Below are 20,052 nucleotides of genomic sequence, written 5' to 3'. Positions count from 1 at the left end.
TTCAACAATTTTTTAAAAAGCTGTCCAATGGACCTGATTTAACTTTGTTAGATTTTTCTACCTGAATAATTGAGCATACATCAGGACATGTTTCAATAAGTTCAAATGTTTATGATTTTTATATATGAATGTTTATGTTCAGTGCCCTGAGATGATTTCTGTTGTGACTTGGCGCTATATAAATGAACTGAATTAAACTGAATTTATGCAATGCACCTTTAATCAATACCTTTCACATTTAAAAAAAATAAATCAAATAAAGGCATTTAAATATGAAAATAATAATTATTTTGAGTCTAAAGTGAGACAAACATGATAATATTCATGACTTTTGTCATTTTTAATCAATAACTTTATTGACTGTTTAAAATATCCTGGTGTTTTCCTCCTAATAAATGTAGCTGCTGCAAAAGACACAAAAAAAGAGTTAAATATTCTGAGGTCTGAATGCGAGACAAGGTTTATCATGAAGTTAAAAAAAAGTCTGTCCGTCGTGGATAACTATAGAATCCGTGACGCTGTTTGATTAACGCGTCTCATTAATTATTCCTGACGGGTCCTGAAGCGCTCTCCCTCTTATTCACCTCTATTTTTAACAACACGGGAGGCTTTAAGTGAAAACCGGGTTAATTTTTTTCCCGTACTGACTCGTGTTTTATTAGAACCTCTGAAGGCCTAAAACAAACGCTTTTAGTTTGTTTTTTAGCGAAGCTCAAAACAACGGTTTTTACTTTTTAGTAGGTGAAAGTTTAAGAATCACCGGATTTTAAAAAAATTCAATGTCTATCAATTGCTTTCATTAAAATAAAATATTTATTTAAATTTTTATGCAGCATTATTTTTCTTACATAAGTACATTGTATTTTTTATTTTTTTCAACACAAGCAGTCTTGAAACTGTAAACGGATTAAAAAAAAGTGTTCGTCTTTATTCTTTACAGCACGTTAAAGTCCGGTTGATCCAGGAACTAGGGGCAGTCCTGCTCCAGGACTAACAGACCGACCCGGGCCAGGCTGCGGTGTTCTGGCCCAGCTGGTCTCGGCCTGCGTTGGGGAGAACCGAGCTGCCCAGATGTGTGCTGATCTGAGACAGGCGAAGGCTCCTCGTTTGGCCGCGGGCTCGAGCCTCGTACAGCTCCACCGAGGTCTTCTTATACCTGCAGAGATCATCGGAGGGGTTTTGACTCTAATCTCAAATCGAACGAGTCGTCGAACAATTCAAAAGGTACAACGGTAGAATTTTTGTTCACAATAAAAGCCGTACCACACCAAATTTTAGCTCCATGTTTGTAAAACGTACTAAGATGCTGATGGTGAATAAATATTTAAAAATAGATAAAGTGAAAAAAATTAATTTATGTAAAAGTAAAAATTCTTAAAACCTAAAACAGAGATTTTACAAAGCACAAATATACAAAATATTAGGTTAATACATTTGGACTCTGTTGCTGTTCTGTAATGTTTCACTTGAAAATGTTTTCTACTATTTTCAAGGCCTCATGTCGAACCACTCTCTGTGAATAACCCGTACGGTAAAAGATATTTTGTGCGACTCACATCCTGAGCAGCAGAGAAGACAGAACCACAGACACAGACGAGGCGGCCATCGCTGCCGAGCCCATCCAAGGCTGCAGGACGAGACCGGTGGGCAAAAACACACCTGGAGGCACCACGGGAGAAGATATCACGAAGGCTCCGTCTAACGGCTACTTCGGCAATAAAGGGCGACTCCTCACCTGCAGCGACTGGAATCCCCAACAGGTTGTAGATGAGGGCGAAGACGAAGTTGATCCTGATCCTTCGTACCGTCTTCTTGGACAGCTCGATGCTCGCCACCACGTCCAGCAGGTCGTTCTGCGGAGGGAGAAACCCGTGACGGATTATCACTAGATAGTAGAGCTGTCATTTCTAACCCAACAGCCTGGCCTGACCCAGATTTGGGCAAGGCCGGGTCATAATAATGTTCTTAATGTGCGGGCCGGTGTCGGGCTTTTGATAGTGTCAGCGGACGTGCGTTGCTGACGATTCACTTGTATGGCAACATGGCTTGCCATACAATTACCATTTGCACGCGGCCATTTGCACGCGGCCATTTGACTGCGCGCTGACCGGCATTGAAAGAGGTAAAAAAAAAAGTTCAGTTAAGCTTCAGATGGGACTATATTCATAGGCAGCGATCCATCAAACCCCAAATGGACATTCATTCAGCCGCTGCACTCAGTGGAAGCGAGCGGCTGACAACCCAAATAGGTGAGATCCCAAAATATCTGACATGTCAGAGCATGGTCCATGTCTGAATAATGCAGAAGCAAGGATTTAATGCGCTTTGACAGCCATGAAAGGACAAATACCACCTCAGCTCTGATCTTCTGCCCCCTCAGCCGCACATGTCCGCCGACTGTTAATAACTATATAAGCAGTCAAAGCTTAACTAAAAATGTTGGGATTTTTTCCGGGTTCGGACCTGTAATTACTGTTAATTCGTCAGGTCGGATGGAGTTCGGAAATGATGGCAACGGGCTGGGGCCGAGTTGGGTCGGATTTTTTGGGCCTGAATGCAACTCTACTAGAGAGGCAGCAAAAAGCTGGTAGTTGAAGCCACAAAGAACCAGCGCCCCCTAGTGGCTAGTTCCAGTTCAAATTTTAAGCTCCGCCCCTCTTTGTAAAGCAAAGGCATCTTTTCTGACTAAACAAGGATAGAATTCAAATAAACTCTTTTGTTGTTTATTTTTATTAATTTAAAATGTTCTTACCATACTGCTGTTTGTTCAAACATGCATTTATTTTAAAAATATATTTAGATTAATGAGCTTTTTGAGGCTTTAAGGAAAGTGTCACTTTACGCTGTGACTATTGGCCCGTTAGCGGGTTAGGGGAATGTGTAGGTGGAACTTTGGTATGAGACGCTTTGTCCTTCTTTATTAAAGTGGTCGGCTCCAATGGTAAAAACCACGTCCCTGCAGCATCACTTACTCGGATCAGGACGATGTCGGCAGCTTCGATGGCCACATCTGTGCCGGTGCCGATAGCGATGCCGACGTCAGCGCAGGCCAGGGCAGGCGAGTCGTTGATACCGTCTCCCACCATGGCCACTCGAATGCCTTGCTTCTGCAGCTCCTGAACCTTTGCCACCTTATGCGATGGCAGCACCTCAGCAAACACCTTTCTGATCCCCACCTGCAGTCAAACACCACCTTTCACTTCATGTGACGACACCTCGGTGCCTTTGGTTCATAGTTTTACCTGTGCTGCAATGGCTTTGGCCGTGCGCCTGTTGTCTCCGGTAATCATGACCACTTCAAGCCCCATGCTTTTGAGAGTGTGCACCGCTAGTGCCGATTCTGTTTTCACTGTGTCTGCAATGGCCAGCATGGCACACAGAACCCCTACAGAAAACACACCCGAAACGAACAGGTTTAAATGAGGTAAAGATTTTACTGTGTTTTAATGTCTCAACTGCTGGGCCATAGACCAAATCAAGTCCGCAACATCAAGCCATCTGGCCTTCTGAAGCGTCACAGAACGGATCAATTTTATACTATCCATTGTACTTTTATGTCTGTTAGCTAATAAACCTTTGCAAAGACAAAAATGATTACAAATCTTTTAATTTTCTACAAATTTTGAGTAAACATTTTATGCAGTAGTAGCTGAAAGTCATCCATAACACGTACTCTGAGAGTGACCGCAATGTCAGGGGAATTTAGGTAAATGTTATGAATGTTTATCACTAACTAATGTTAAATTAATGTTGAACCATGTGTGTGAGGTCAGAGAGTCTTCTGTCTGCTCAGAGAGGAGCTGATTTGAGCCTGCATATACAGTAGGGGTGTAACAATACATCGATTTAATTGATATATTGATTAATGATTCAATTATTTCATGGCAAAACTAAAACATTAATTCATATCGTCATCTTTAAAATATGCTTTTATTTTGAAATTCCCAAGGCACATCTGTGTCAGAAACACGGTATTGATAGCCAGGTTATGTAAGCTCAATATCTATTTTTGTTTCTTTATAAGTGAAAGGTAATCAGGACACTTTTAAGCTAACTGGTTTAAAAAATGAACTAATGAATTAAACATGAGAAATGTGAGACTATACTGAACAAGGCATTTATTTTTATTTTTGCATGTATTAAGAAAAAAATGTTTTTTTATTTAAATGCCTGGTGCCTGTAATAACAGAAATAAAATGGTTAAATCATGTTTGAATTGTTTTTGTTAATTTATATGTAAATGAGATGGGCATTTGATATCGCAATATATCGACCACAGACTTGTGAATAGAATAGAATTGAAATCGTATCGTGACAGATTTTGTGATACAGAAAAATCGTATTGTCATACAAACCGGATTCCAAAAAAGTTGGGACACTAAACAAATTGTGAATAAAAACTGAATGCAATGATGTGGAGATGGCAAATGTCAATATTTTATTCGTAATATAACATAGATGACAGATCAAAAGTTTAATCTGAGTAAATGTAACATTTTAAAGGAAAAATATGTTGATTCAAAATTTCACAGTGTCAACAAATCCCAAAAAAGTTGGGACAAGTAGCAATAAGTGGCTGGAAAAAGGAAATTGAGCATATAACAAACAGCTAGAAGACCAATTAACACTAATTAGGTCAATTGACAACATGATTGGGTATAAAAAGAGCTTCTCAGAGTGTCAGTGTCTCTCAGAAGCCAAGATGGTAAGAGGATCACCAATTCCACCATTGTTGCACAGAAAGAAAGTGCAGCAATACCAGAATGGTGTTACCCAGCGTAAAATAGCAAAGACTTTTAAGTTATCATCATCAATCGTGCAGAACATCATCAAAAGATTCAGAGAATCTGGAACAATTGCTGTGCGTAAGGGTCAAGGCCGTAAAACTCTACTGGATGCTCGTGATCTCCGTGCCCTTAAACGTCACTGCACCTCAAACAGGAATGCCACTGTCAAGGAAATAACAGAATGGGCTCAGGAATACTTCCAGAAAGCATTGTCAGTGAACACAATCCACCGTGCCATCCGCCGTTGCCAGCTGAAACTCTACAGTGCAAAGAGGAAGCCATTTCTAAGCAAGCTCAAACGTTTGCACTGGGCCAGGGGTAATTTAAAATGGAGTGTGGCAAAGTGGAAGACTGTTCTGTGGTCAGATGAGTCACGATTTGAAGTTCTTTATGGAAAACTGGGACGCCATGTCATCCGGACCAGAGAGGACAAGGATAGCCCAAGTTGCTATCAACGCTCCGTTCAGAAGCCTGCATCACTGATGGTATGGGGTTGCATGAGCGCTTGTGACATTTTTTTATGCATCACATATAAGCTGCCTTTTGACATGTGTAGACTTTTTAAATCCGCTGTAATAAGCAGAGTTTTGACCGATCAAAGGCTGACATACGCACGGTCTGTTAATCAGAGTTTGTTATTTGGTCCTCACCATCTATTGACACCAGTATGGCGGTTTGTCCTTTCGTCTCGTGGCTCGACATGGCAGCATCAACGTCTGCTGTGATGTGGTGACCGTTCCTCCTCATCCACTCCCTGTTCCCGATCAGGACGGAGTAAGATACACCCTTAGCTGGACACAGGAAGAAATGAATCACACATATTTACACGTTCAATCCAACATTGGTTCCATCATAAAGGTATTAAAAAAAAACTCATGGAAGGTGGTGGACAGGTAGACCCACCTGCAGAGAGCGGCCCGTTTCCAGTGCTTCCCCCAGATAAAAGGAAACCCTCGTCACTCGGCGGCAGAAGATGCTCCACGTTGGACACCCGACAGCTGATCCCACAGCCGGGAACTGTCTGGAAGTCCTTGCAGAGTCCCAGAACATCCGAGCCCAGCTCCTGTTGGGTGCACGATCACTGTATGAACGGTGAGTCAGCATTTTTACTCTTTGTTTTCCACTATAAATACTTCTGCTCCCTTTGTGATATTTTAGCCTTACATGTCCTTCAGTTAACTGAAAATTTGTGTTTTGATGCATTTTGCTACTTTTGACTTGTAGTTAGCATTTAGAAAATTTTGGCCTTTAGCTTTAGCTTAGCCTGAAAGTCACTGGTGCCCGTCAGGGCGGCGACCACAGGACCTGCTGGTGGACACCAGTGGTAATCTGGGACAGTTATGGTCTGGGTTTCGTTTCGTTACCTCTAGCCTCCGTGACCCAAATACAGAGAAGAGGTAGAAAATTAAGATGAAAATGACTTTTAGCTAGCATTTTGCTTTAACTAGTGTTTTTAGCTACTTTTGGCTTATAGCTAGTGTTTTTGCCTTTTTATTTTTTTAGATAACATTTAGATTCTTTTAGCTTTAATCTTGCATAATATTTCTTTTAGCCAGAATTGTGTATCTTTTAACTTTTAACAAGTGTCTTGCTTTCATTGGCTTGTAGCTAGCATTTTGCTTTAATTAGCTTTTAGCTAGGGTTTAGACTTTTTCCCTCCTTTAGTTAATGTTTTTTGCTTGTTTCGATTTTAAGGTGGTATTTTTTGCTTTATTTAGCTTTTCAGCCTGTGTTTTTCAGCTTTTAGCTAGCATTCTGCTTCAGCAGAACCGGCCATTTCTTTGGCTGGTTTTTTTTTTTGGCTTTTTGACTTGCTGACAGCTGACTGAAGGCTGAACTCCAACAGGATTCTTACATCTTTGCAGTATTTGGCGACTGCTGTGCCCAGCGGGTGCTCGCTGCTGGCCTCAGCAGTTCCAACTAATGCCAGGACCTTTCTTAGGGGCATGCGGGCCAGGTCCCACAACACCAGCACACGGGTCACCTGCGGCACGCCATTTGTAATGGTGCCGGTCTTGTCGAACATCACTACGTTGATCTGAGACAAACAGGAGGATAATCAGAAAGAATTTGTGTAAGACCTTCGTATACACACATTTGAATCAAGATAATAGCAAAATCTGTCCACCAGGAGAAAAAACAACCGTAAAACACCACGGTATTGCTTATTTTACCATTTATGAAGATTAATTAGATTTTTTTTCTTTCATCCAATGTAAATGAGGATGCAAAGTGTTTTGCCTTGTGTGCCATTTCCAGCGGCTCGCCTCCTTTAATCAAGATCCCGTTCTGAGCTCCAACCCCAGTGCCAACCATTACAGCTGTCGGGGTCGCCAGCCCCAGAGAGCAGGGGCAGGCGATGGCCAGAACAGTGATGGACGCCTGGAAGGCGAAGCGGACGATGACTTCGGCCTTGGAGATGTTCTGGTTGTAACCCTGTGAGGTGGCCGACAGTCAGAACTTCGCCAGAGCTGCTTCCTGTGAAGGTGCTCGGCAGATCGGACCTACCGGGAAGTTCTCCCTCACGATGTCAAAGTCAACAAACCCCACGGCCAACCAGGCCACCAGCGTCAGCAACGAAACGAGGATGATGAAGGGAACGAAGTATCCGCTGAGCCTGTCTGCAAACTGCTGAATGGGAGCCTGGACAAAAATGACAGAGGTTTCACAAAAATCTGTTTTTTTTTTAACTGGTTTATAAACAAAACTATTACCTACTTTTGAAGTTTGTGCTTCTTCCACCAGTTTCACTATCTGAGACAGAGTGGTTTCAGCGCCAACGTGAGTGGCCTCCACCATCAGAGCACCATGAGCATTAATGGAGCCCGCAATCACCAGACTACCCACCTTCTTACTAACAGGCATCGGCTCACCTGATGGAGAGAGGTAAAGGTCTCAATAGTAAGAAATTGACAAACACGACCTTGCAGCATCTTTCTTTCAGCTACCTGTGATCAGGGACTCATCTGCCATGGAGTTTCCCTCAGTCACCTTCCCATCCACAGGAAACTTTCCTCCTGGGGCGACCTTAATGATGTCGCCCCTTTGGACCAGCTCCGCCACCACCTGCTCCTCGCTGAGACGCACAAACACATTCAGCGCTACGCTGTAGCACCGCAACTCTGCGAGCGTTCATTCGGTTTGTTTTACCTGACGATGGAGTGGTCGGGTCCCAGAGTGACCACAGTGGCATGAGTGGCTTGTAGAGACACAAGTTTGGCCAAAGCTTCTGAGGTTTTACTCTGAAAATGTGGAAACAAGACTGACTCAGTGAGGAAGACATTCATTCCTGATGGGTTAACAACATGATGAAAAAAAAAACCTTGCAAGACCAGCACTTAATGATGCTGACATTCCACAGGGGGGTGGGGACACAAGGGCGGTGAGCATGTCCAGAGACAACACACAGGGGCACTGCAGAGTTCAGATAAAATCGCTCAGTTCAAATAGTTCCCTCTGGAGAGCTCCGTACACTCTCGTGGGGGTGCAGAGGACAGCCAAGGACGACGTCAGAATATAATCAAAAGAGTCTGAGCCCCTCTGATTGGTCTGTAGACGTCCTCGGTGGGAGGGGAAAAGGGGCAGAGCATTAAACGTTTACAAAACTTCCAGGCGAATTAAGATAAGATGGCCTGTCAAGGCTAGTCAGGGAGCCGAATTCAAATAAACATGATTGTTTTGGGGACAGGCTTAACTTTAGTGACATCTACCTTGAGTCTGTGTCGGTGCACTCAGTTCCGAAACGTCCAAATTAAATGGCCATACCAATGGACCATGCCTGAGAGTAACCCTGAGATCTGAGCCATCCTGCCAAAAGCATTTGAGTCTGTATACTACATACTATATCAACATTATTTTGTGTGTACACATACATGCTGTCCCTATAGTGCTTGTTTATGCCACCAGGAATCGGCACAGTCAGGGATCCTCCCTTGCCTGCTGTCCTGATAGTCTTTTTATGCCTCCTAGACGCCTCCTTTAGGAGGTTTCACGGGCTAGTTAAACTGGAAAGAGGCCCCAGAGCAGATCCAGAAGTCTCTATAGGGATTACATATACAAAGTATGTTCTCTGGCCTGGGAAAACCTTAGAATCCTCCAGGAGGACCTGGAGAGTACTGCTGAGGCGAGAAATGCATAGGTTTCTCTCCTGGACCTGTTGCATCTGCGACCCGGTAGTAGATGGAGATGGAGATGTACAAAGTACATACTGTATACCAGAGCTGTAATGGTACATGTACAGTATTATACCATGACCGTTCAGTAAAATTGTTTCCAACAGGTACAGTGACTGACGAAGAATTTTGTCCCTTAACTACCTCAGACTGGATGCTAGTTTTATTTAAATGACATTAAAGAAGAAATGAAATATACCATCTTAACACTTTCCATCAGACAGACTGGTTCAAAATAACGTATTCAAATCAGCTATGTGGAAGAACACTCTGCGGTGCCACTATTCACAAAGTTAATGTCTCCAAAATAAACCCAAAAAATTTGCATTTTGATCTCTTTCACCCCAAAATAAAGAGAGAAATTCCATGTCCAAACACAGATGAACAGTTTGGACTCCACATCATGATGAAGACGTCTACCTTTGCAACGTGTTCCAGCCATCGGCCCAGAGCTATAAACACAAAGAGCATTGGCGGAGTGTCGAAAAACGTGACGGGACTCTGGTCGGCTCGCTCTGCCATGGCGACGATGAGGACCACACAGGAGTAGATGTAGGCGATGGAGGTGGCCAACACGATCAGGACGTCCATGTTGGCGGTGCGGTGTTTTATTGAGCGATATGCCTGGATGTAGAAGTACCGTCCTCCAAAGATCTGCACAGAGAATTTTTAGAAAACTAATATTTAGTAACCCTTTTTGCCACGGTTTTAAATGAAGAATCTTAAGATGAGAAGTGTTTAAATGACGGGGATACCTCTCAGCTATTACTACAGCATATTTTAAAAGAATATCTGTGAAATTGACAGAATTATACCCATTTTTTGTCATTTTTAAGGTTATTTAGCTGTGATGGCCATCTTAAACTAGTCCAGTCCTTCTCAAATAGTGGGACGCGCCCCCCTGGGGGGCCCGGGGCAATGCCAGGGGAGGGCGTATGTGACCCAGGGAACTTTTTTTTTTTTTCTTTCACCATTCTCATTTTGTCGCGTGCGTTCCAGCAGCTGTTTGCACGTATCTCTCAGACTGACTAATAATAAAGTTATTCATTCAACCTTTATTTAAACAGATAAATCGCATTGAGCCTCAAAGACTCATTTACAAGTGAGACCTGTTTGGACAGACAAAAACAGTGGTTAACTGGACACATGTAGTAGTTGGAGGCGAAAAAAATTCCTATCAGACTTTTTTCTTGGCTGAGAAAAACCCCTAATACTGAAAAAACACCTCGCACAAACAAGCACATATTTACGTAGACATTCTGCAGAGCAGGAAGAAGGAAGAGACGAGAGCGGTCAACAACGTCTACAGATGCTCTCGAGGTCACTGTAATCAGTCAATGTCCTCCGGTGAGATCCATAAACATTCTCGAGGTATGTCGAGGAATGGCCAAGAATAACCCCTGAGAATCCAGAGTCTCGAAATGATGTCACAAAGTTTTTTCAGTGGGGTTTCATCTGGTTATCAGTTGGAAATTCCTCAGGGAGGGGGTGGTGAGCGTCAGATCACATTTTCTCCAGGTGACTTTAGATAAGATGGCCTTCAAGGACACCAAGGCGAACAAAATTTAGATAAACACACAGTTGTTTTGGAGACAGGCAGAACTTAATGACATCAACCTTGAGTCTGTGTTTGGTCCACTCGGTTCCGAAATGTCCAAAATAACATGACCACACCGATGGAACATGTCTGAGTAAAAATCCCCAAGATCTGATCCATTCAGCCCAAAGCATTTGAGTCCGGGTACTCGAGACATGAAACCAAACCATCATAAAGGCAAGCAGCATGATCGGGTCCAAATTTGCTGCTGGCGACTTCCTTGATTGTAGATAAAAACCAGGATCAGCTGAATCCAAAAAGCAGGAACCAGTTATCGTGAATCCAATTAAATACGCGTCCCTAAAAATCCACAGATGGCAGCAGGGATAGACACATCATCAAGTCTTCCAGTCGATGAGATATCCAGCTGCGTACGTGCCAACAGGGTAAATCGGCTCGCCCAAAGCCTGTCTTCTCTTGAAGAAATGTTGTAAATTGAGTTGAGGGACCAACTGGTCAGAACAAGTCCATAATTATGGTTCGGAAGAAATGCAAGAGAGTCTCCGAGTCTCAGAAGCAGTTTCACAGACAGACAGAGCAGCAGAGCGGAGAGGGAGGGAGGGAAGCATCCGATCTCAGCTTGAGCAAGTGGTGAAGTGAACAAACATGACTGCCTTGTCGTTTTGGGAGCCATGCATGAACCGTGTCACTCCCCTCTGTTGCCGAGACATAAACTCTGACACCTCCGCTGCATGTGTTTTATGTCCATGCGCTCTGGACATCACTCACAGTGCGCATGCAACAAAGAGTAAACTCAAAGCGGGAGGGTTACCTGCCCCCTCTTTCCTCTTTCGCATTGATAACATTTTTTAGTTTTATCGATGAGTGTGCTCATTGATCCTGACGTCCTCATTTTGATTAAAAAAAAATCAGTAAAAATGGTTTTATTCTTTTTTTTTTTTTTTAGGTCAAAGTGTTTTATATAGCACTCATGAGTTAAAATGGTGCTGATCAATTTGAATGTATTATTATTTATTGATTATATTTGTTCTTTTTCAGTATCAAATGGTCAAAAATGTTTACAGTTTAAATAAAGATTTAAGTTTTTTTTTTTCAGGCAAATTGACACACTTTAATTAGTTTATGTTACAAACTAAAAAACAATATTAATAAAGTTATTCTTTGTTGTAAGTTGATCTATATTATTTTTCCTTTAATGTTAATAAGGACACAGTGTTAGGCAGAGGTGTACTTAGAACAATTTTATAGACAAATGATACTATTTACAGTCGCAGTGGATAGTGTGTGTGTGTGTGGGGGGGGGGGGTAACAGCAAATAATTGAGAAGCACTGAACTAATCCAACAAAAGTTCAGTGAGGTCATCTGGACAGTTACAACTTTTTTGTTTGTTTTTTTGTTGAGACGTTTCATCCTTCATCCAAAGGACTTCATCAGTCCGAGGAGCCACAACAAACTCAGTCTCACAAGCAGCACACTCACATATCAGTTTGCTGGTGATAAGATGGTTTCTGGGGCCTGCCCTCTCCCCTGTCGACTCCTCGGAGGCAGTGATAGCTAAAGTGGTTCAAAACATCAAAGTTCATGCTCAATAATCCAGGTAGAAAATCTAACAACGTTCAGTCAGGTCATCATGATTCTTTTTTATTTTTTTGTTGTTGTGATGTTTCGTCCTTTATCCAAAGGACTTCATCAGTCAGAGGTACCACAACAAACTTATTACCAGCAAACCGGTTGGTTCACTATGTGAGTGTGCTGCTTATTGAACCGAGTTTGTTGTGGCTCCTCAGACTGATGAAGTCCTTTGGATAAAGGACGAAACATCACAACAACAAAAAAATAAAAATAAACCGTCCAGATGACCTGACTGAACGTTGTTGGATTTTGTACATGGAGCATGAACATCTTAAACTAGGTTGACTCCAAAATGTAATTAGTTAAGTACTTCCAATGAGTGTTCCAACTTCCTTCTGAGAGTTTAACAATTATCCAGTGGTTCATGAAATGTTCTAGTATTAATAGATTCACACGTTGTTCTTTTCTACCTGCACAGGTGTACAGAGCAGGAAAAAGGCCAGGTTGAGGAGGGAAAGGCCTGGCAGGATGTTCTGCTCCTCAGGCATGGAGCCTCCATGTTCTTTGTGCTGGCTGTCCATCACCATCATGTAGATCATGAGGCCCATGACGGGCAGGCCGAAAACAAGGCTGAGCAGGAAGGAGTTCTTCCACCTGGAGGAGAGAAAATACGAGGAACATTTTCATTGATTATTAGATGAGACACTGGCCGCCTAAACTGGGGATTATGGGTTGAATCCCAGCTGGGGTGGAGTTTGGTTTAGTTGGACTCATCTTCTGTCAGTCTGATCCCTGAAGGAAGTGTCAACTCCAGAGTTGTTAACATGTTGGGTTGGTGTGTAAAACGTAAATAAATAAATAAACAATGCAATGATTTGCAAATCTCAAACATTTTATTCACAGAAACACGTGATAGTTTTCATGTTTCTGCCTCTCTGTCATTCTGCCACGCCCACTCTTCACCCGCAGCTCATGAGCATGCACTCATGTTCCTGGCCATATTTAAGAACCCCTCTCACCACTTCCCTCTGCCAGATTATCGAACCCCTTTCGGAAGTAGATGTCCAGGCACTTTATCCACAGTCTTGTTTGATCCTCTCATCTCGACCTCACGCCTCCTTTTGGAAACCCCCGCTCCCTGTCTGGTTTTGCCGCTCTCATCTTGTTACCGATTACACCTTCTGGCCTATCGCCCTCGAATCACAGATTACCTTTTGGATTTGTTTCTGGATCTCTGACTCCCCGTGCCTAACCCCGACTCTTAGACCTCTCTTTTGGATTAACCCCCTGACCACATTAACCACAGCTCTCCACTGAAGCTGCTCATTATCCAGTGACGCCATCTTACCCAGCAGCTTCTACAGGTGGCCCCCCACATCATCTGCTTGAGGTTAGCGGCTGTTTTTCTGTTCACCATCTCGTTCTCAGAAATACTCAGTCCATCAACTTTCATATCTCTGCAGATTAGCCCCAGCATTGGATCCTGACCCCCCCACCAGCAGCTGCATTATAATGAACTTTTTTAACCCTTCTTGTTGTTCGACTGTTTACCTGAATCTAAAAACCTAAACCTTGTCAATAGTAAACGTATCAAGTGTTAAAAATGACCTTTATGTATTTTTTTTTATGATTTTGAATTTGATTGCAGCAACACATCTCAAAATTTGGGCTAATGGCAACAAAAGCTATGAAAGTATGTAGCATTAATTTAAAAAAATAACAACTGGAAGAACATTTAGCAACTTAGTTTAACCGTCAAAGGGTCAGTAAAAGTACCGGGTGTAAAACGAGCATTTTAAATCTCTTAGAAGTAAAGATGGGCAGAGGTTCATCGGTCTGAAACACTGTCTAAAAATAGAACTTCAGAATAATGTTCCTCAAAAGAAATGTATAAAGACTTTACCTACAGTTCATAATATCATGAAAATATTTCAAGAATCTGTAGAAATCTCTGGGCTCAAAGGAAAAGAATGAAAGTTCATTAGATGTTCATGATCTTCGAGCCCTCGGGATCCACTGCGTTCAAAACAGATCTGAATCTGTTCTGGACATCACTGCATGGACTCAGGGACTCTTCCACAAACCACTGTCTGTAAACACAGCTCACCTTTCCATTCATCAATGCTTGTTAAAGCTCTATCATACAAAGAAGAAGCCATGTGTGACAACCATTCAAAACACTGGCGTCTTCTTTGGACCAAAGCTGATTTTAAATGAACTGAGACAAAGTGGAAAACTGTTCTGAGGTCAGACAAATGAAAACTTGAAATTCGTTATAGACACCACAGATGTCCCAGACTCTGTAGCGGGACCATCCGGCCTGTTATCAACACACAGTTCAAAAGTCGGCCTCTCTGACGGTATGGGGGTGCATTAGTGGCGTGGATAGCTTACAAATGTAAAAAGGAGTAACCAATGGAGAAAAGCAAATCTGTTGAATCAGACCCTCTAAAACCTCTGGCAGCTGGTCTCTTCAGGTCTAGACGTTTACAGACTGACGATCCAAGAAGAGAGGCTTCACGTTAACATGGACTGAAACAACTTTTTAAGATGTCTTGCTGCCATCAACTTCAAAATTACCTTCTTTGAATAAATGAATGTCTTAGTTTGAAGATTTGATACTTTGTCCCGCTGTCGATAAAATATGGGTTTATGAGATGTGCAAACCATTGCATCTTGTTTTTATTGACAGTTCACAAACCAACCCAATGTTTTCAGATCTCTAGTTGTAGATGTGAGCAAGGTCTAGACCAGGACTCTCATCTCTTTGTTTATAGATCTACATTTAAAAAGTTTACAACAGATACTTGCTGTCGAATTTCTTCCGAGTGATCCAGGTTGTTCTTGATCCCGGCCTTCTCCAGACTGGCCTCAAATCCAAGGCTCTGCGGTGAAAAGCACGTCCCATCACATATGTAAACAAGGTCAGACATGAAACAACTTTAAACTAGAGACATCGCATTTCCTGCGAAAATGCAGTGTGAATGCGTATTGCAGAAGAACTTGTTAAAAACAGCTAAAATTAGCTACAAAACATGCTAAAATGTAGCTGAAATGGAAGAGCAAGCCTAAGTTAGCAGAAGAAAGCAGAAAGAACACATATTTGCTGAAATAGGTTTAAAAAGCATAAATAAGCATAAACAATAGCTGAAAGTAGCTGAAATGGCAGAAATAAGCTTAAAGTACCAGAAGGAAGTAAAAAAGAGCTAAAATGAGCTGTTAAAAAAGGAAAAATTAGCTGAGAAAGCTAAATTTAACATAAAACAGTTAAATAGTAGCAGAAAAAGCTGAAACTAGCCAAAATAAAAACTGAAAGGCATTTAATAAGCTGAAATTAATATAAATAAGTTTATTAGGCTGAAAGTAGCAGAAATTACCACCAAAAACTTGAAATTATTTGAAAGCAGCTGAAATTAGCTAGAAATGCTAAAAAGTTAGAGTAAGCTTAAATTAGCAGAAGAAAGCAGAAAGAACACATTTTCTGAATTAGGTTTAAAAAGCAGAAATTAGCACAAAAATGAGGAAATCAGCAAATGAAAGATGAAATTAACTAGCAAAAAAAAAAAAAAAAAAAGCTGAAAAATAGCTGAAAAGGCAAAAAGAAGCTTAAACTACCAGAAGGAAGTGGAAAGAGCTAAAATGAGCTTAAAAAATGTGGAATTAGCTGAAAAGGCTAAATTTAACATAAATTAAAATAGTAGCAGAAAAAGCTGAAACTAGCAGAAAAAACTGAAAGGCACATAACGAGCTGAAATTACTATAAAGAAGTTTATTAGGCTGAAAGTAGCAGAAATTACCATAAAAAACGTGAATTTATTTGCAGCTGAAATTTGCAGCTGAAATGCTAAAAAGGTAGCTGAAAAGATAGAGCCAGCTTAAATTAGCAGAAGAAAGCAGAAAGAACATGTTTACCCCATTAGGCTAAAATACGCAGAAATGAGCACAAAGAAGTGGAAATTATCTGAAAAAAGCTGAAATTAGCAAAAAACCAAGTAGCTAAAAAAATCAGAAAGAAGCTTAAATTCCCAGAAGGAAGGGGAGAGAGCACATTTTTTGCTGAATAGGCTCTGTGCACATGCGTCCTGAATCACTTCCCCTTTGACCGGATGTCGGCATTCCAGTTTCCGGTCTAATCCCCGGTCTCGGTGAAAATGGCGTTTTCTAGATGTTTACAAGAGCTGCCCAAGATAAATATCAGCGATGTTCATCGTATTGTTGATGGCTGGTCCCCTGCTCCGACAAGCAAACGTAACAAGGGATTTAAATTGTATATCTCAAGATACCTGCACAACTACGAGGGTAAGTAACGTTAGTTTGATCGTTGTGATGTTGCTAACTGTTTGCAGCTAACGTTAGGCTATTAGCAACACGACCATTTTTGTGTATACTCACGTTATAGAAACAGGTTTTCCACACTTAAACAAAAGGCTCATATTTTGTGATCATTCTACTAACATTCTGCTCTTCTCAGTTTCTAGCAAAAATCAGGACACAGGTGAAGTCGTTGTCAGGGCTCTGTGTCACAGGTCCATGAAGAAAAATGAAAAACCTCACAGTTTAAGTGTAGGGTGAAGATAGGATTGTTCAGATGACAGTTTTAAGATTGTTGGTTCAGTAACCCGACGTTCCTAATGTTAATGGGGATTTAGCTAAGGTGGTAATTAATTCTTAAATAAAAATAAAATGGAATTGGCTATTTGATGAATATTAACACGTGAGTTTGGCCTTGCTTGTCCCCATTTGGTTATTTGCTGCATGCATTGTTCTTCTTTTATGGTTGTTATGTGTTACTTTTAACCCAGTGTTAATTTGGTAATTCATGCATATTAGTTTTACTTAAATCTAAAGAATACACTCACAGTCTCTGTAACATTATCCAGGTATTTTTACCTAGCGGGTCTCCTCTGGGTTAAAAGTGTTTTGAAATCAAGTTATCTTTATCTCATCCATTCATTTAAGATGTAATCTTGTGATAATTGTATTACACTACTCTTGACCTTCATAGAACATACTCCAAACTAAATATATAATCACATAACATGATACTATGGTTCTATGACATTAGTTATAAAAAAATATTTGGGAAGCAAGATTGCATCATGAAAGAATGGCTGATGAGTGACCAAGCTAAGATAATAAGTTCTTACTATGACATTCTTATGCAGGTGGTCCTGAAAGACTCGTGTCCTGTGGAGCTGATTCACCACAGCTGTACGTGTGTTGCTGGTGCAGCATTATGCAACCACTGTGTGGCTTTGCTGTTCCAGTCAGCACATTATTCTGAGCTGAAACTGTCAGTGGTCCCCCCTGTACTAAGCTGTACAGAAGGAGAACAGCAGTGGCACAAGCCCAGAACTTTAGTAAGTTTTCTCTTCAATAATAGACTCAATTTATTACATTTTCTTGCCGTATAACTTGTAACTGTGTCATGGATAACTGAATAGGGTATAAAACCTGGCCCCGTGGACAAGATGACTGTGCTGTCTGCTAAACCGAAGAGTGGAGCAACAACAGAGGGTGTAAGGTAAAAAAAAATCAATAAAAATTCTGATGTATTACAACAGTGTTTCTCAACCCTGGTCCTCAAGGCACACTGCTCTGCATGCTTTATAGATTTCCCTGCATTAACACAGCTGATACAGTTGTTAATCAGTTACCAACTGAAATGAGCTGTGTTTAAGCAGGGACAAATCTCAAACATGCAGGACAGTGTGCCTTGAGGACCAGGCTTGAAAAACACTATTATTTTATGTTTCATATCTGAACGAAATGCAGGTGGGTATTCTATTTTTGACTCATGTTCTTTTCTTATTTTTATACACAGGAGCACACTCTACAAAGGCCTTAGTGGGGATTTGCCGGACCTTTCTGTCCTTAGAGTAAGTAGTTGTATTTAAATTACTGATAAATAAAAATGAAATTAACAGTAGGCTACAATGTACTAACAAAGAGTTGTAGACTTACCGGTGTATTGAATAATTTTATTTTCAAGTGCTGTCTCTTTGTAAAGTGTAGAATTTTTGAGGGCTTAAAATTAGTTGATATACATGTATTTTACATTTTATTGAAATAATTGTTTTCACTTTCCCAGGTTTCCGAGGTGTATGAAGATTTTGCAGCAGCTGATGCACCAATGATCTGCAGCATGGGAATCAGCCATGAATTTCCCCTTGTTGACTCTGCCCTTGGCAAAGTTCAGGCTGGAAGTCCTCTGTCCTACCAACAGCCAGCAACAGCAAAGAGAGACATGTCCTTCCATGCTGCACCACCCCGCCCATCTCTGCCTCTTAAGAACTACCACCTACAGCCATCAAAAAGCATGTTTGTTTGTTCTGAACCACAACAGCTACACCTTAAAAGTATGGAGGTCACCTGGGACATGGTGAATAAATTTGAATGTGCTACCAGAGCACAGAGTACATGTCCTGAATGGCATCAGCTAAGGAGGCATAGGTTGACTGCCTCCCGCTTCAGGGAGATCTGCCAGGTTCAAGATAAATCTGAGGAAGATCTGGCAAATCGTCTGCTGCAAGGGACCTATCAGACTGCAGCTATGAAGAGAGGGCTTGAATTAGAGGCAGATGCTATCTGGGAATATTGTCAAATTAAAAGAGTCAACCACTATCCCTGTGGATTTGTGATTCACCCTGATGCTCCTTGGCTAGGGGCATCTCCAGACGGATTGATCTTTGATCCTTCTGAGCCATGTCAGTTCGGGCTGATTGAGATTAAGTGTCCAAATGTGAAAAGTTATGTTGACTGTCCATATCTCCAAATGAAGTCAGGCAAATTGGAACTAAAAAAAACTCATGTTTACTATTGGCAGGTTCAGGGGCAGATGCTAATAACTGGGATGAACTGGTGTGATTTTGTTGTCTCAGCTGAGGAAGATATTCTTATTCAAAGAATTTATGCAGACACTAATGTGATGGATTCAATCAAACACAAAGTAGACAGATATTTTTTCTATGTTTACCTGCAGAAATGTCTAAATTAGGAGTTTGATCAAATCAAATGTACAAATTTGTTTCAAAATATTTCCATCATGAATATCTATTTACAAATGTAAGACAATGTCAATGTAAGTAAATGACAGCATTTTCTGTTTCTTCAAGACTGTGCCATCAGCTTTTCTGTCAAACTTCATATCTCCATTTCCTGACCAAAGGTCCATTTTGGTAATTTGACAGGAGACAGGCAACTGTAAAAATTTGGTTTATGCTTCCTGCAATGGAGAGAGGGATAGTGGAATCAAAGAGTTTATTTTCTTTAACTCTTCTTATTAACCTCTCAACATGCACCCTCAAACGGGCAATGGACTGGGTCTTCAAAACGTCGACCTCTGACATTTGGGCCCTCTTGGAGAGGAAGGCAGGACGATGAACAGTCCCAGGTACGAGATCATCCACCAAGAATCCCTTGTCCACCATGATGGCCATGTCCAGTGTCAAGAGTGATGTAATCCCTGATTGACGGAACACTTCCTTGTCACTCATGGAACCCTCAAACAGTGCTGACACAAATGTCAGGGCTCCGTGAGGAGACATGCCCACCATGGCCTTAAAGGTACAGTGGGATTTGTAGGTGGAGAAGACTTCACTCTGGAGGAGCAGGGATGAAGGTGTTTGACACCGTAGTTCTGTACAGTCCAGGATAACTTGTGTGTCACTGTAGCGGCCATCAAAATCCTGTGGAAGACTGGAACTCACAGCTGCAGGAGACATCCACACACAAATTGAGCCCAATAAGCAGTACAGGAAGTTGGCCCATGTCACAATAATGCGGCTGACTGTTGCTCTGTGGATGTTAAATCGATGGCCCAGTTCCCTCTGGGTACATCCAGTAGACAGGTAGGAGAGGAAAAGAAAAAGCTCATCTATTGGCAGCAGTTTCTGGACAGAAAATTATTTAAATGTTAGTTCAAAACCAGCATTCTCATTGTGTGTGTGTGTGTGTGTGTGT

At 41.5% G+C, this 20,052-nt stretch overlaps 2 protein-coding genes across 3 annotated transcripts in view; one reads left to right on the top strand and one right to left on the bottom strand.

The window, feature by feature from the left end:
• Window positions 1–928: 928 nt before the first annotated feature.
• Window positions 929–20,052, bottom strand: part of atp7b (ATPase copper transporting beta) — a 37,820-nt gene continuing 18,696 nt past the window's right edge. Inside the window, exons 5-20 of the mRNA XM_037696491.1 lie at window positions 14,902–14,975; window positions 12,561–12,744; window positions 9,380–9,613; window positions 7,938–8,029; window positions 7,736–7,863; window positions 7,506–7,660; window positions 7,296–7,430; window positions 7,029–7,223; window positions 6,643–6,825; window positions 5,691–5,850; window positions 5,438–5,578; window positions 3,243–3,385; window positions 2,973–3,176; window positions 1,736–1,853; window positions 1,557–1,659; window positions 929–1,156 (exon numbers count right to left, since the gene is read on the bottom strand). Coding sequence (XP_037552419.1) covers window positions 991–1,156; window positions 1,557–1,659; window positions 1,736–1,853; window positions 2,973–3,176; window positions 3,243–3,385; window positions 5,438–5,578; window positions 5,691–5,850; window positions 6,643–6,825; window positions 7,029–7,223; window positions 7,296–7,430; window positions 7,506–7,660; window positions 7,736–7,863; window positions 7,938–8,029; window positions 9,380–9,613; window positions 12,561–12,744; window positions 14,902–14,975 — 2,415 coding nt within the window. The 3' untranslated portion in view covers window positions 929–990. The remainder of the gene's footprint in view (window positions 1,157–1,556; window positions 1,660–1,735; window positions 1,854–2,972; window positions 3,177–3,242; window positions 3,386–5,437; window positions 5,579–5,690; window positions 5,851–6,642; window positions 6,826–7,028; window positions 7,224–7,295; window positions 7,431–7,505; window positions 7,661–7,735; window positions 7,864–7,937; window positions 8,030–9,379; window positions 9,614–12,560; window positions 12,745–14,901; window positions 14,976–20,052) is intronic.
• LOC119428805 lies at window positions 16,170–19,204 on the top strand. Of its 2 annotated transcripts, XM_037696490.1 has the most exons (6): window positions 16,170–16,389; window positions 17,256–17,450; window positions 17,535–17,614; window positions 17,915–17,969; window positions 18,182–18,444; window positions 18,871–19,204. In XM_037696490.1, the coding sequence occupies exons 1-6, from the start codon at window positions 16,291–16,293 to the stop codon at window positions 19,085–19,087; spliced, it is 909 nt and encodes a 302-aa protein (XP_037552418.1). In that variant the 5' UTR covers window positions 16,170–16,290; the 3' UTR covers window positions 19,088–19,204. The 2 variants fall into 2 exon arrangements, with proteins under 2 accessions (XP_037552418.1, XP_037552417.1); XM_037696489.1 differs by having other exon boundaries at window positions 18,182–19,204.

Source organism: Nematolebias whitei, chromosome 23 (assembly GCF_014905685.2).
Source record: "Nematolebias whitei isolate Nwh7 chromosome 23, NemWhi1, whole genome shotgun sequence".
Lineage (NCBI taxonomy): Eukaryota > Metazoa > Chordata > Actinopteri > Cyprinodontiformes > Rivulidae > Nematolebias > Nematolebias whitei.
Note: the sequence above shows the minus strand (reverse complement) of the source record. Positions and strands in the feature narration are given on the sequence as shown.